This window comes from Limulus polyphemus, unplaced genomic scaffold (genome assembly GCF_000517525.1).
Source record: "Limulus polyphemus unplaced genomic scaffold, Limulus_polyphemus-2.1.2 Scaffold1174, whole genome shotgun sequence".
Taxonomy (NCBI): Eukaryota; Metazoa; Arthropoda; class Merostomata; order Xiphosura; family Limulidae; genus Limulus; species Limulus polyphemus.
This window is the reverse complement of record NW_013666784.1, coordinates 235,022-252,018: the sequence shown is the minus strand read 5'-3', so window position 1 is coordinate 252,018 and position 16,997 is coordinate 235,022. Positions and strand designations below refer to the sequence as shown.

The 16,997-nt window shown below is 33.5% G+C and overlaps 1 protein-coding gene across 1 annotated transcript in view; it reads right to left on the bottom strand.

The window, feature by feature from the left end:
* The window catches only part of LOC106462463, an 84,830-nt gene that overhangs the window by 11,447 nt on the left and 56,386 nt on the right, over positions 1-16,997 (bottom strand). Inside the window, exon 7 of the mRNA XM_022389735.1 lies at positions 14,730-16,333. Within this exon, the coding sequence (XP_022245443.1) occupies positions 14,730-16,333 (1,604 nt within the window). The remainder of the gene's footprint in view (positions 1-14,729; positions 16,334-16,997) is intronic.

Sequence of the window (16,997 nt, the reverse complement as noted above, 5' to 3'; positions counted from 1 at the left end):
ATGATGGTAGTTTTTCCTCTCTAAAACAGTGTTAATAGCTTCCTTTATAGTAACGCCATGGAATTTAGATTAACAGTTGCTTGTCATCACCCCCATGCACTCGGTACAGCCGTATCGAGCATCATAATTTACACCAACTTCTTAAGCTAATATCAAGTGACGTCAAACGCTCTTTAATTAGAATAATTTCATAAAATTTTGTAAATCTGTGCTGAAAAGTTGTCAATAAACAATCAACAATAACCGTCCACCTGTATGATTTTTATGAAAATTTGAGCTCGAAACTTCTATTCTAGTTTGCTTGGCCTAACCAATACTTATGTATCTGCAAGTCCTTTCACCTTTAAGTTTTGCTGCTCTGGATCAGCCGTCTTTAACCTGAATGACAAAAACTAAAACTGGCCAACCTTTACTCTTAGGTGAAGCTGTAGGAAAAATTTGAGACCGATAGCTCACGTGACATTTTGCGTAAGCGTACGCAAATCTTTTGGTCAAAATAGTGATTTTTGTTGAATAACTTTGCTTATATTTACACCAAATGACACTTCTAATTGTAGTTTATAAAGATCTATTAGTGTACTAAATTTGAAAAAATTCATAAAAGTTAAATACGTTTTTCTATCAAATAAAGTTTCCGTACTTGTGGTGCGAAGAGAAAAAATAGGAAGAAACTTAATCAAAACTGGAGATGTTATATCTCAGGTATTTCTTAATATATTGCTTTGAAATTTGGTATGTGAAGTAAGAGTTCAGTAGCGCACATTCACTGAAAATATGTGATAGTTTGGGTTATCACAGTTCGAGCTAAAGAAGGTGGAAAATCGCTAAACTATCACTCCTGTTAATAACACACAATGTATTCTACAGGTTGTTTTTCTTTTTTGTTGCATGACACACTACTGCGTGTCTTGATATACTTATTGCTGTTCTATTTCTTCTGCGATATAAGGAATGATATAATTCTGTGATACAAAAGAGTCATACATACTTATTGCTGGTGAGTTAGGTCTGTGGTATCTGCAATATAAGGATTGACATATTTTTGTAATATCTGTGGTATAAAAGCTCTTGTACTTCCGTAATCTATGCGTTACGAGGACTGAATACTTATTTTTGCTATCATGCTTTTATAAAATTGTAAAGTAAAGACTGCAAGTAATTTTTTTATTAAAAAAACTAGCGATATATAATAAAGAAATAACTGTTACAGCACGTTTCTAGTGCTCGGCACATCTAGACTGGCATGAAATTGAGCCGTGTTCAGTATTTATAAACGCTTACCTCTCTCTATACAAGTATTAAGAAAATAATTATCTCTAAATAAGAAAGCTGGCTACTGAACTTGAAAAAAGGAACCAAATAAGAAAGGGATGGAAGTGGACATATCACTCGATCCGGCTAATGATTACAGTAATGTGCGTATTTTATACTCTATGTAAAGTCAAGACGGCTTAGTCTGCTATGTGACCAAGCCGGATCAAGTGATATGTTCACTCCAATCCCTATCTCGTTTGGTTCCCTTCTTTCAAGTTGAGTAGCCAGCCCTACATAGCTTTTTAATTTAGTGATACATTTCTTTCCTAATATTTGTTTGTTTACTTTTTTATTATAAGGTGGTGTAGGTGGGTTACTAGGTTATATAGTATATTGTAAAGCTTTATAAATCTTGCATAGAATAATAATAAAATAGGTAGTCAAAGATCGTGAAGACTGTTTTATTTTATGAAATGATGATAACATTATAGTTACTGCTAGAACAAGGTAGGCCTGTTGAAGAAAGATGATAATGAACGAAAATGAGAAATCTCGGTTTTGACTCTTCGCTGGTTTTCGACTTTGGGACACTCTGGATAGCTGAAAAGCGGCATATACACCGGAGATAGAGCGACTATGCTAGGTAACTCTTCATATCTAGCTTTTGATGATTTGTAAAGAAGAAAATTTAAATTACTTTTGTACTGTTTTAATATGGGCGTCCGTGCTATTCCTACATAGAGAATGCTAGAACACTCTCCAATAACCTAGATCTTTAAAATGGTGCTAGGAATAAAAGACCTACACCTCTGGCATCGTTTATTATTAATTTACCTATATAATGTAACATATTAAACGCTATTCCCATGAACATAACGTTCAATTAATACATAAAAAGAATCGACCGTGTTGTATTCTCATTGCGTGTTAGTTAGTGTTAGTTGTTCATTTTTTACATAATATAAAACTTGTTTTTCACGAGTTTTCTTCAGTTTGGATTTAACTTATAAAAGCTTAAATTATTCTAAAACAATGCTCAAGTACACAAGAAAATCATGTACCGCTAAGAAATAGATCCTCTAAGACAAGAGTACAAAAACGTACTTTAAAATAATGCTTCTGGTAAACAAGAGAAACATGCACAGTTGAAAAATACACCCGATATGACAAACTTCAAAATAACTAATTGAGAATACCCTTTACAGGAAGCAAAAACTGTAAAAAGGACAATGTTAGATAATGTTCCCTTTCCTTCTTTTGTTGTTAAATCCAGAATGACCTCATTAGATGTTAATTGAATACCCCGTTTTGTAATAGGTAGTAACTGACTTATTTAACTAATTAAGTACTTGTGTCTTTAAATTAAAAGCCAAAGATATATATGAAAGTGGAAATGTGCCCTATTTCAGGATATTTTTTATCCATCTTCTCGGGCAAGAATTCTAAAACAAAATTGGCCATGCACACCGTTGAACAGTTTCCAGTTATCATACAGGTTACAGTAATCGCGCCAGAAAACTCTCAATGTTGGATGTTAACACACACACACACACATAATGGATCATCTTTATAGTATGATGTTCCCAGTGAATAAGAAAACCATGTACATTTAAGAACATCCGATAAGACGAACACGCAAAACCTTACTTTAAAATAATGATTCTAGTAAGAAAGAACACCATGTACATGTAAGAAGTACATTCAATAAGACAAACTTACAGAAACTTTAATGTGGGATATTATCTTCTGACTGGATATTTACCGGGAAAGTCCGTTCTGTAGCGCTTTATGAGATATTATTATGAAAGTTCAAAGTTTGCAAAACTTACTAAGCTTCACGCCCACACTCACCTACTGTACCAGACGTGATCATCATGTTGTCGACAGCGATACATTCTTCATCCTGGATCATAATCACCTCAGAGGTTCGTCTACGCTACACTTCATATAAACCAGTTTTTTTTTTGCCTAGTTTTTCTGCATTCTAATGTCTTCAGGATTTATGTTAGCCATAAAATACCTCATCAGAACTCCAGTAGAACTTTGTTCGTCAAAGAAGGGGAAAAACATGAACAGACTAAGTACTATGTGATGTCAAGCCGGAAGTGAAGGCACGTTGCTGATATTGATTGCATCATTGGGCTCTACCATTCCTTCATACACTGGCGCAAAGCCAGATATATACGGAGGAGCGAAAGAAGAGAGGGAAAAAACTAGAATTTAAAAAGTAACTAAATGTTTGTTACTACTGCGCAACATGTAGGGATGCTTGGGAATTCAATTTTAGACTAGTTTTAACTTTTATTGCAAAATATTTTAGACTAGATTTAGCTTTTACTGCAAAATATTTTAGAATTGTTTTTTCTTTAAAAGAGACTACTCCAAATGATTATACATTTTTAAGGGGCCCAGTTGCCCTGGAATTTTTTAGTGTTTTCTTTATTTGCCAAGACCTGTTTGATCTGTGGCTATGACACTGCTGCACGTAATTTTTGTTACATAAGTGGAAGTTGAAAGTTTAGTTAGTGACAACGCAGAATTTAACGCTATTTGTTATCAACTTTTACAAAAGAAGTGTTTGTTTTATTGTAAAAACTACACAGGTGATCAGAATAGCTGTAACACAGAGAAAGGTAGTTATAAATAAGTTAATTCAACATCTAGCAACGCTTGTTCATCATGTGGAAACCACACAGAACCGGTTGCCTGGTGATCACAGATAACGTATACTCAACATGGACGTGAAGTCAAATCTCGTCTGTTACCGAATGTTACAATTTACAACGTAGTAAAGCTTACTTACTGTGTAGAAACTACCTACATATTTGAGAGTATAAGTGACAAAAGCATTTTCTTCTATTGTTTCGTCATATTGCTCGTGCCAGTCAAACAAACTGTTACAGCCCGTTATTATTCACACAGTTCCACAACAATAGAATAAAATAACAACAAAGCTTTTCTGCGACTTTTTATCTGTGACCGAGGCAATCATTTCAAAAAGAGGATAAAAGTTTTCGAAAGAAACTGATACACCGATCGTGTTTTAGTCTCGGACTAGTTTAAGTTGTGGAGTAAATCTGATAATCAGACAATGGTTGACAATCTGTGGTCAAGTTCAAGCTACGTCCACGATGTCAATATTTCTGATCGAGCGAAAGAATTCCAACTAAGTCTGAAATCACTGAGTGCTCTTTATTTAATTATTTATAACTCACTGGGTATGTTTTAAGTTTCTTAACACTAGCATTCTGAGTACAATATTAGGTAAGTAACAGGAATTTCCAGGGTGGTATAGTATTTGAGACACGTGGAACACATACATATACGTACATACAGAAAGGCAGACATAACCGATTACAATATACATAAATATTAGATGAAACATAACTTATTTAACACTATCCTTTCCTACCAATGTTTTTTTTTTCGAGCCCTGAACATTGTTTTATTTATACTTAGGTACAAAGCTACGCAATAGGCTATTTGTACTGTACCAACCACGAGTGTCGTAACCCGGTTTTTAGGGTTATAAGCCTCCAGACTTACCGCTGTACCATTAGAGGACGAACTGAATGCAATCACGGAGATTTCACATTTTTATTTCAGAAAGTGTTCACGTTACCTTACTGAATACCCTGTATCATGACATATTTATGTAAAGTAATGTTATTCAGTAAGGTGACGTGAACACTTTATGATAGATACCGGAAGTTACCGTATATGTAAAGTAATGTGAATATGTCATGATACAGGGTATTCAGTAAGGTAACGTGAACACTTTCTGATAGATACCGGATATGTAAAGTAATGTGAATATGTCATGATACAAGGATCATAAAAGTGTTCACGTTAACAGGGTATTCAGTAAGGGAATATGTCATGATACAAGGTATTCAGTAAGGTGACGTGAACACTTTATGATAGATACCGGATATGTAAAGTAATGTGAATATGTCATGATTATGTAAAGTAATGTAGTTATCGGAATCATAAAAGTGTTCACGTTACCTTACTGAATGTCCTGTATCATAGAGTTCACACTGCTGAATATCCATTACAGAACTGAAAATCCCATATGTATCACAAAATGTTAATGGTTCTCTACTTAAATCCGATATGTACCTTGAAGCATTTTAACTTTGCTGAATATATATGGTATGTAGCATTCTAGTGATCGACTTACTTAAGACAAATAATCAACGCGCTACTTTACTAAATATCCGGTACGTATTAAGTAATGTGTGTGTATATATATATATATGTGTGTGTTACTTAATACTGTGATGCAAAGATAAAAAGTTCCTTACTAACAGTGCTTGTTTTTCTTTCATATAGCATTTAACATAGAACATATGGCTGTCGACTGATTGTGTATAAAGGTAGAATTATACTCTGTACCGCACGAACAGCTACATGAATCAACATTGTACTCTGTGCGCAAGAATAGCTACATGAATCAACATTGTACTCTGTGCCGCACGAACAACTACACGAAGCAACATTGTACTCTGTGCCGCAAAAATAGCTAGATTAAATTAAGCGCGCTAATGTAAACAGTCTGATAAAAGAAGCAGCACTTTACAAACTAGCCAGTGCTAGACAACTTCATGCTAATTCAAAAAAAAGCTCGAGTTTCTCATATATTAACCCTTTTCTAACACTGTAAATTAACCAAACAACGTCTTTCCTAATGTTGTAAATTAACGAAAATTAGACATTTATTATTATTGTAAATTCACCAAAACTGCAGCTTTTGAAATACTATAAGTTAACTAAAACTAGGCCTTTCTTAGTACTGTAAGTTAACTAAAACTAGACCGTTCTTGGTACTGTAAGTTAATAAAAACAACGTCTTTCCTAATGTTGTAAATTAACGAAAATTAGACATTTATTATTATTGTAAATTCACCAAAACTGCAGCTTTTGAAATACTATAAGTTAACTAAAACTAGGCCTTTCTCAGTACTGTAAGTTAATAAAACCACGCCCTTCCTAAGACCATAAATTAGTTAAACCAATACCTTTCCTATTAGTAAAAATTCATCAGAACTACAACTTTCTTAATACTGTACGTTTACCAGAACTACACCTTTCTTGACGTTGTAAATTAACCAAACTATACCTTACCTATTACTGTAAATTCACTAAAACTAGATATTTCTTAATGCTATAAATTAACCAAATTATATATTTCCTCTTACTGTGAATTAACCAAAAGTGCATGTTTCCTATTATTGAAAGTTAACCAAGCGTACATATTTCCTATTGCTGAAAATTAACTAAAACTACACCTTTCTTGATACTGTAGATTAATGAGCATTAGACTCTGTTAATACTAAAAATTAATCAAAACTAGGCATTTACTAGTACCGTAAGAAACAAAGATATATAGGTTTTCTGATCCAATAATAGATAATATTATACAAAAGTCTTTTTGATTTCTTAATAATGTTAGACATCAATTACCATCTTGTAAGAATGTTCAATAGTAAGGAATGACTTAGTTTTGGAAATAAATCATAGGTTTTACTGACATTTATTATCCATCCATGTAGGAAGAATGATGACTTTTAAATCTATGGAGTTGTAAGAGCAAGGAACGAAGTATAAATTACTTTTTTACTGACAAAAAAAAAGAGACTTAACTGGACTTGTAAAGTATTTATAGAGTACAAGAGGTATTATTATTATTTTGACTAAAAAATCAAGATAAAGGAGAGAAGAGAAAGAGATAATTGAAAAAATATTAATTTTACTAAATAAATACATTAACGTGTAATATCACATCATATTAACATGAACTTAAAAATGCGCGCAACAGTCAGCCAGAACATAAAACCTTATTGATATACTATTTAAGCAAAAACTAGTAAACATAAAAAGTCAGATAGATTTGAAAACAAAGTGAAAATAAAATGCAAGAGACGAAACGTTTACAATTAACTTGTTTTAATGCAATGTGAAAAAATCATTTTGCTATGGTGAATAAACAAAATAAAATTATCAAAGATATAGGACTTTATAAGATAAAAGGCGATTTTAGATATGGCATATCAATAAGTAGTAACGTGATTAGATTCTCTATATTCTATGAAGCTAGAGTCATCAGATATCAGAACACAGAAACATCAGTATATCTTATCAAGTCATAATTATCAGATATCAGAACACAGAAACATCAGTATATCTTATCAAGTCATAATTATCAGATATCAGAACACAGAAACATCAGTATATCTTATCAAGTCATAATTATCAGATATCAGAACACAGAAACATCAGTATATCTTATCAAGTCATAATTATCAGATATCAGAACAAAGAAACATCGGTGTACATCTTATTAAAAGTCAGAGTTACCAAAGATTGGAAGACAGAAACACCAGTTTGTATCTTATCAAGTCAGAGTCACTAGATAACTGCACACAGAGACACCAGTCTGAATATTATTAAGTTAGAGTCACCAGATAACTGCATATAGAGACAACAGTTTGTATCTTATCAAGTCAAAGTCACCAGATAAACATCAGTATGCATATTGTAAATCCAGGGTCATTAGATATCAGTACATACAGACATCAATATGTATCTTAACAAGTCATAGTCTCCAAATATCAGAACATAGAAATACCAGTCTGTATGTTATCAAGTCTGTCACCAAATATCTGCACAAAGAGACACTAGTGTACATCGTATAATGTCAAAATCACCAGATATCAGTATCTGGAGTCCTCAGTTTCTATGTTATGAAGTTAGAATCACTAGATGTACGTACATGGACACATTAACTTTTGTCTTATCAAGTCAAAGTCAGTATATATATGTACATAGAGACATTAGTCTGTATCTTATCAAGTCAGAATCACCGGATATCTGTACATAGAGATAGAGACCAGTCTGTATCTTATCAAGCCACAGTAATCAGATATTAATACACAGACACACCAGACTCTATCATATCAAGTCAGAGACTCAATATATCAGAACATAGAAACACTAATGTGTATCGTATAATATCAGTCACCAGGTATCAGAACATAGAAACACTAGTGCGTGTCGTATAATGCCAGTCACCAGGTATCAGAACATAGAAACACTAGTGTGTATCGTATAATGTCAGTCACCAGGTGTCAGAACATAGAAACACTAGTGCTTATCGTATAATGTCAGTCACCATGTAGCAGAACATAGAAACACTAGTGTGTATCTTATAATGTTAGTCACCAGGTATCAGAACATAGAAACACTAGTGCTTATCGTATAATGTCAGTCACCAGGTATCATAACATAGAAACTCTAGTGTGTATCGTATAATGTCAGTCACCATGTATCAGAACATAGAAACACTAGTGAGTATCATATAATGTCAGTCACCAGATATCAGAACATAGAAATACTAGTGTGTAACGTATAATGCCAGTTACTAGATATCTATAAACAAGAATATAAGTTTGTATTGTATAAACTAACTGTCACGGGATACCAGCACATAGAAACATCAGTCTATATCTTTTGAAGTCAAAGTCAACAGATATCAATCAGTACAGATATCACTATGTATTTTAGACAAAGTTACAAAGTTTTTGATAACTTTTACTACAAGTGATATGAAAAAAATAACAGAAAGAGATAAATATTCATTTTTTTCTCTATAGAATATTTTTTGAAATTCTTCGATAATTATGTTTCTATTTTGTGATATAAATATAATATTTATAGAATTTGAGCTTGTTATTGGATGATTATTAAAATAATCTCAAGAGATTCTAAGAATAAATGAGCTTTATTAAGAGCCAGTTAATCAGGTAATGTGCTTTAGTAAAAGCAAATTAATCAGTTAATGAGCTTTATCAAGACCCAGCCAATCAGTTAAGGAGCTTTAGTAAGAGTTAGTTAATCAGTAAATGGGTTTTATTAGGAGTCAGTTAATAAGTTAATGAGCTTTAGTAAGAGCTAGTTAATCAGGTAATGAGCTTTATTATAAGCAAGCTAATCAGTTAATGCCGTTAAGTGTGAAAAGTGATGACCAGGAAAATTTAAACTTACCCCTATTTATAAGTTTCAAAGTTTTCTACTATAACGCTAAACAAGGGTTTTCTTTATCATTATAATGAGGAAATGAAACTTAATTAATCTAAAAACGTGACAAAATTTAGAGAAACTTGAATGGTACGGGTGTCTTATCAATTACAGTATTACTGATAAATAGTATAAAATAATGGAGAGAAACGAATGTCTTCCCCTGTAAATGTCTTTTACTGTTCTATGGCCGAGCATTGATGTGAAATGGGAGCAGAAATATAGAAAAGCACTCGTAGTTTTACTGGATGCAGAAAACAAATCAACAACTATTGTGAACTTTAACCTTGTTTTCTGGATAGGAGCCTATGCACGAAAAGATAAAGTTCTCAAGTTTAAGTTAGTAGGTTTTGGTGAGTTTTACAACAATAATACATTAACTTGACGTTGGTGCATTAATTTAACAAGTTTTGTAATGACCTGTACTAAAGTAGTACCTTAAGTCAATAAGTTTTATAATAACCTGTACTACAGCGGCAAATTATGTTAACAAGGTTTGTGATGACCTGTACGACAGTACATCATGTTAATATGTGTTGTAATGACCTTTACTACAACAGTACATCATGCTAACAGGTTTTTTATTGACCTTTTCTACAACAGTATATCATGTTAACAGGTTTTGTATTGACCTATACAACAGCAGTACATCATGTTAACAGGTTTTGTAATGACCTTTACTACAACAGTACATCATGTTAACAAGTTTAGTGATGACCTATACCACAGTATTACATCATGTTAACAGGTTCTGTAATGACCTATAGTACATCAGCACATCTTCTTAACAAGTTTTCTAATGACCTATACTACACTAGTACATCATGTTAACAGGTTTTCTAATGACCTATACTACAGTAGTACATCATGTTAACAGGTTCTGTAATGACCTATAGTACATCAGCACATCTTCTTAACAAGTTTTCTAATGACCTATACTACACTAGTACATCATGTTAACAGGTTTTCTAATGACCTATACTACAGTAGTACATCATGTTAACAAGTTTTCTAATGACCTATACTACAGTAGTACATCATGTTAACTAGTTTTATGATGACATTTACTACAATAGTACATCATGTTAACTAGTTTTATGATGACATTTACTACAATAGTACATAATTTTAACAGGTTTTCTGATGACCTTTACGACAACAGTACATCACAAGTTTTGTGATGACCTTTACTACAGCAGTACATCATGTTAACGAAGTTTGTGATGACCTATACTACAGCAGTACATCGTGTTAACAAGTTTAGTGATGACCTGTACTACAGCAATACATTATGTTAACAACATCGAGTTTATTTTGCTCAAAAGTAGAAATTGTGTTCTCTTGTGTAAATATTCTTATCAAGATCGGCTACTGTGGATTTGCAGAAGTCTTGTGTGAGCTTCATAAGTGCAACTGAGATGGAATGGAGTATTTTCTTCCATTGTAAACAAAATAGTTTGTCATTGGCCCCTATGGTAACTGGTGGATTCAGATTAAGTGATTTAGGTATAGTTTGATACTGTAAATGCTGTTCTAAAACGTCAGTATGGTTAATATATCTCAGTCTCTTTTCGTTCAGTTTTCTAAGTCGTTTGAAAGTTTTGGTAGGGTTGAGAGTAGAATACGATTGGGAAGTAGTAATGGAGGGAAGGTTTAGTTTGAGGAGAGTGGAAGATTTTTCTATGGAACGTGAAGGTCATCAGGTTTGGAACTTAGTGGATGATTGCTAGGAATATAGAAGATACCAGAAGGAAGGTTGTTTTCAAGGTGTGCAGAAGATTCGGCTTTTGGAAGGAGAAAAGTTTCAGAGGTTGTGAAGTTTGGTCATTAGGTTCAGGGCTTATTAGAAGGTTATTAGGAATAAGAGTGGAAGCCGTAACTTCTGCATGAGTAGAGAATTTAGGAGAAGGGTCAAATGTAGACTTTGGAATAGTTCCAGGGGAAGTAGTGATAGAAATGGGATTTGGAAGTACAGAAGTATGGTATACAGATGTATGTACTTTGGATTGAAAGGTTGTGACTGAGGCAGGCTTCGTGGCTTGGGTATTAGGTTTAGGGCTCAGGGAAAGGTTACTAGAAATAATAGTGGAAGTCGTAACTTCAGTATAGGCTAGACATTTAGGCGAAGGGTCACAATTAGAGTTTGGGACAGTTCGAGGAGAAACAGAAGTGTAGTAGAGATGTGCCATACAAATGTATGCTCTTTGGGTTGAGGGTTTTTTAACGAGATAGGGGTATGGGGAATAGAAGAAGTTGAAGGAGATTTGAATGACCCTTTGTTCTCCTGAAGAAGAATAGTCAACTATTCGAAAGCGCTTGAGTTTTGGGTCTTATTTTAAGCCTATTACACTTTAAATGTGATCATTTGTGCTAACTATTTTATCAAAATTACGTTAACAACTTTAATGATGACGTGTACTACAACAATGCATCAAGTTAAAGAGTTTTTATGACCTATACTACAGCAGTACATCATGTTAACAAGTTTTAAGATAATCTGTATTATAGTAGTACGTTATATTAACAAGTTTTGTAATGACCTGTACTATCAGTAGAACGTTTAAACACGTAAGTTACCGAGAAAAAGTGCATTAGAGGAACACAGTTGTAACTCCCTTTAGCGCAGTTTTAGATTTGTGCATGTGTTAATTTTGTATTTGTGGCACGGTAAGCTGAGAGTGGTTGTTCCAACTTGATTAAGACGACATAAATAAAATTTCAGTTGGTTATATATACACACTTAGGGAAAGAAGGAGCAGTGTTTAATGCGTAAACACATACATCAAACTGAGTGTCAGAATAAGCAATTTATTATCAAAATGTTTACATCTTAGAATTTACTGCGACGATAACAAGTTACCTTTATTATAGTAAAAACGTTTTAAAAAATAGAATAGCAAGTCTGAGATCAGAAATTTGTTTAAAAATTTGCACTGACTTAAAAAAATCTATTTTTCACTATGAGTAGCACTTCACATAAGCAACGAATTGTACATATTTTCCTAAGTTTGATTTTGCTATAATTAATTATGTAGAGGCACACATAATAATTTTCATATTCTGGTGCTGCCATCTGTTATTGCGTTTTTCAGCTATATTGAGTCAGTGTTTTGGGTTTTAAAGAAAACACAACTTTTATGGTTACACCATTCCAATGAGCCTAAAGCGCAATCATTAGAGCAAAATTCTGTAAGTCAAAAACATAGTGGTACAGAAATAAAGAAGTGTTTAGTGGGATTGCAGATAGCATCAGTAACTTATTTGTGATTGTTATAAAAGTATTTTTACCTGCCTTGTCTAGCTGTTTACATCAATAAATTAGTAACAGAGTCGAACCATGAGATAACGGACTCAAGCCATTTGCAGATATGATCATTTAATTACACACACGTATACAGGGGGTAGCCCAAGGATGTTCGGCCAAACCCCTATTTTTATTATGTAAAAAAATTATGCTGATATAGTTATAGCGCAGTTGCTCATGTATTTAACGTTTTCTACACAGTTTACATTCTTCTGATGAAACATTAGCAATTTTTGGCTTGAAATAGTCGCATACACCCAGACCTCTGCAGTATTAGCATGTTTTGCATGCTGATTGTGCTTGGCATAATATGTTTTAGCTTTTGATCTCACAAACTGGAACCCCCTTTCAAACATTCTGCGTACGGGCCTGAACTGATTAAATATTTGTGTCTAAATTCAAAGTCACAAGTTTATAAAAAAAAAGAAGAAATGTGCTCTATTCCAGGGTGTTTTTATCCCTGTTCTATTAAAACAAAATATTCCATCAGACAATTTCCAGTTACCATACATAAAATTACGGTAATCAAGCCAGCCAACTGTGAGTGATAGATGCCATAAGTCTATAAAAAAGTAAAGATGTGTTCTACTTCAGGGGCTTATTTATTCTCTCTTCTTGGACAAAAAACTTAAACAAATAGCCCATGTGCACCGTCGGACAGTTTCCAGTTACCATATCAGTAGTTATGATAATCGAGCCAACTCTGGGTGATGGATTCTAACACACACATAATGGATTATCTTTCTAGTAAGATTCTAAACCACTTCCAAGCAGAATTATGTTACAGAACATTCTAACCCACTTGCATTTAACATTATGTCACAAAACACTCTTAGCAATTTCTTTTAACATTGTGATACACAACACTCTAGATCACTTCTTTTCAACATTATGTTACAAAACATCCTATCCCACTTCCGTTCAAAATTACATTGCAAAATACTCTTACCCCTTCCTTTTAAAATTATTATTACAGAACACTCTTACAACTTCCTTTCAACATTATTATTACAGAACATTCTGAGTCACTTCCAACCAGCATTATGTTACAGAACACCCTATCCCACTATCATTATGTGCGGAACAATTCAACACATTTGTTCAAGAATATGTTACAGAAAAATCTAACACTAATGTTCAACATTATGTTACAGAACAATTTATCACTAATGTTCAACATTATGTTACAGAAAAATCTAACACTAATGTTCAACATTATGTTACAGAACAATTTATCACTAATGTTCAACATTATGTTACAAAACAATTTATCACTAATGCTCAACATTATGTTACAGAATAATCTAACATTATATTATAGAACAATTTAACACTAATGTTACATAATAATCTAACACTAATGTTCAACATTATGTTACAGAACAATTTATCACTAATGTTCAACATTATGTTACATAACAATTTATCACTAGTGTTCAACATTATGTTACAGAACAATGTAACACTAATGTTCAACATTATGTTACAGAACAATCTAACACCAATGTTCAACATCATGTTACAGAATAATTTATCACTAATGTTCAATATTATGTTACATAACAATTTATCACTATTGTTCAACATTATGTTACAGAACAATTTATCACTAATGTTCAACATTATGTTACAGAACAATTTATCACTAATGTTCAACATTATGTTACAGAATGATCTAACATTATATTGTAGAACAATTTAACACTAATGTTGCATAAGAATCTAACACTAATGTTCAACATTAAGTTACAGAATACGCTTAAGTACTTTTATTCAATTTCCTGTTACGTCATTCTAACTAACTCCCTTTCATCGTAACTTTATGTTACAGAACCCAGTAGAGGACTTTTTTTTCTACTCAACGCTTTGGATAACACTTTAAAGTACTTTCATTACTACAAATCAAGCCCAAGGGTGAAATGCACTTAGGACGTTTTATCAAATTGTCGTAGTCATTGGAAATAAAATTTCTATAAACAAGTAGTATGTTTTCTTCGTAATTTGTTTCTTAACTTTGATAAAAGTATTTGCCTTACCTGTTATTCCGAAACACAATGGCGGTTTTAAGATCAGCGTTTAGATCTGAAATTACGTCATCTTTGATGTTATTTGAGGCTTTTTTACCATTCAAGGAAGATCCACTTTTTTTCAAATGTCCATTAGTCACATCTTTAACACTGTAAATAAATCTCGGCCTGAACACGTCTCCATCACTTATGTATCCTGTTGCAAAATCAACAGAATCTGCATCAGAAGAATAATCTACATTTAAAAAGCTTTGACTTGAGGAGAAGGATCGTTTCATAGGGTTGCTGTTATTCGTGGTTAAATTTCCTGCCGTTATAGTGTGCTTCGAAAGAGTTAATTGTCTAGCTGTGCTACCACTTACATCTGATAGAAAATGCAAGGCAGGTGACTGGAGTTTGTTGACGAAATTACGAGTGGAAGACAAGGGACTCAAGCCGCGATTATAGCCATAGTGAGGAAAATGTGTAATTGGTTTCATGGGTTTGATATTTACTATTATGTCATCAGCTTCATCAGCAAGCAAAGCATCCGTGTTCCAGCCAGAATCGTCACTTTCCTGAGAAACATTATTATTTGTTGAGCGTCTGTAATTTATTTCGGTGACCTTTTCTGTATTTATAATAGGGCCAGAGTTCACACACCTTAGGCTTTCTAAATGTGAACTTAACTTTAAGAGTTTGTTAGAATTTTCTTGAGTCTCGTCCTTTATTCTCATTGACCGATCAACTGGAAGATTTGAGTTAACGAACCTTTTCTCTTCCGAATGACCTTGTTGGCGCTCCGAATTGTCTTTAGTGTTAGTATGAATACTGGTGTTCATCATGGGAGAAACTTTGGCTACGCTAATGGTGGATCCTTGTTTTGTCCTCTCTAATTTAGGAAGTGATACACTGTTGCCACACTCACTAGATGGTTTTAAGCTACTTCCCAGGACTTGTCTGTTGGCCTCATTTGTCACACGAAGTGTATCTTTTGACTTTTTCACTGGTGCGCAGCCCTCTTGACACATACCTGATTGAATGGCTGGCGTTTGCCTTGTACCAATGTTGGGATCTGATTTACCGTCTTCAGCTGCGGTGATGGTTAGACATCTCTGTTTCTTTATGGTTTTCGAAGTTCCTTTTACTGCTGCTGTTGGTTTGGGAGTGCTGCTAGTTTCTGGATGCTCACTAGGAACACATATGGTATCCTTTTTTCCAACCAAACTACCATCACCACACACTGCGTAACTGTTCGAGACAAAACACATGTCGCTGCCAGAAACCACACTTCCATTAAACAAGGCACCTTCACCACACACTGAGTCACTGTTCGAGACAAAATCCACGTCGCTGCTAGAAAACACATTACCTGAACTGGCAGTCTTGATGGTCTGCCCAGTTTTGGGGATAAGACTGGAAATTTTCGATTGACGAATGGGCTTATTGGGCTGGATACTTTTACACATCTGGCCTTTTGCGCCATTGTGTTGTCGCCCTTGTCTTGAAGTTTCTGTTCGAGAAACCAGACTAGGCTTACCACATTCTTTATCTCTCGTCATGGATCTAGGGAGAGAACAGCTATCTTTGCTTTCAGCTCGACGAGGCAAAGTGCTGGACTTAGCGTTTGAGTTTTTTACTTCGTTGTCACTTTCAAGTTGATTTATTCGAGAACTTTGGACGTCTTTCCCTGCAAAAACAAAAGCAGTATATTATGCTCGTTTGAAGTTTATTAGAGCTATGAGAAATTCAAGGCATCGTTTTTAGTTGTAACTGTACTGAACAAATAAGTATAGGTCAAAATATAGTTCAAGAATAAAACGAGGTTAGTTTAAGATACAAAAAAGTACTGGTCTTTCCTAGGTAAAAATATGAAAATATGGTTACTCTTGGGTTGTGCAGGGTACGGTTAATTAAAAGCTGTGGAACTAAATATAAGGTATACTATTCTACATGGCATAATACACGCATTTATTATTAATTGCAAAAAAAAAAAGAATCTATTTTAACTTTTAAGTTTGAAAATCGCATTAGAATTGAAACATTTACAACGCTGATTAAAAAACTCGCATAAAAAACGGAAGAGTAAAAAAATGTTAAATAATTTTCATTCCAAAATTCATTTTTTGGGTTTTGAATGAAGCACAAATCTCGAAAATCTGCTTTAAAATCCAATGCTTCAGTAATCTGATGCTCAGTCGGTATATGGAAAGACCAACTAAATGCTCCTATTTGATGTTGGATGTCACGGATGTTTTGATTAGTTTTAGATGTTGGATGTCACGGATGTTTTGATTAGTTTTAGTTTTGAGAAACCTCATTCTCCACTGCAACCATAATTGGTAATGTCTGAA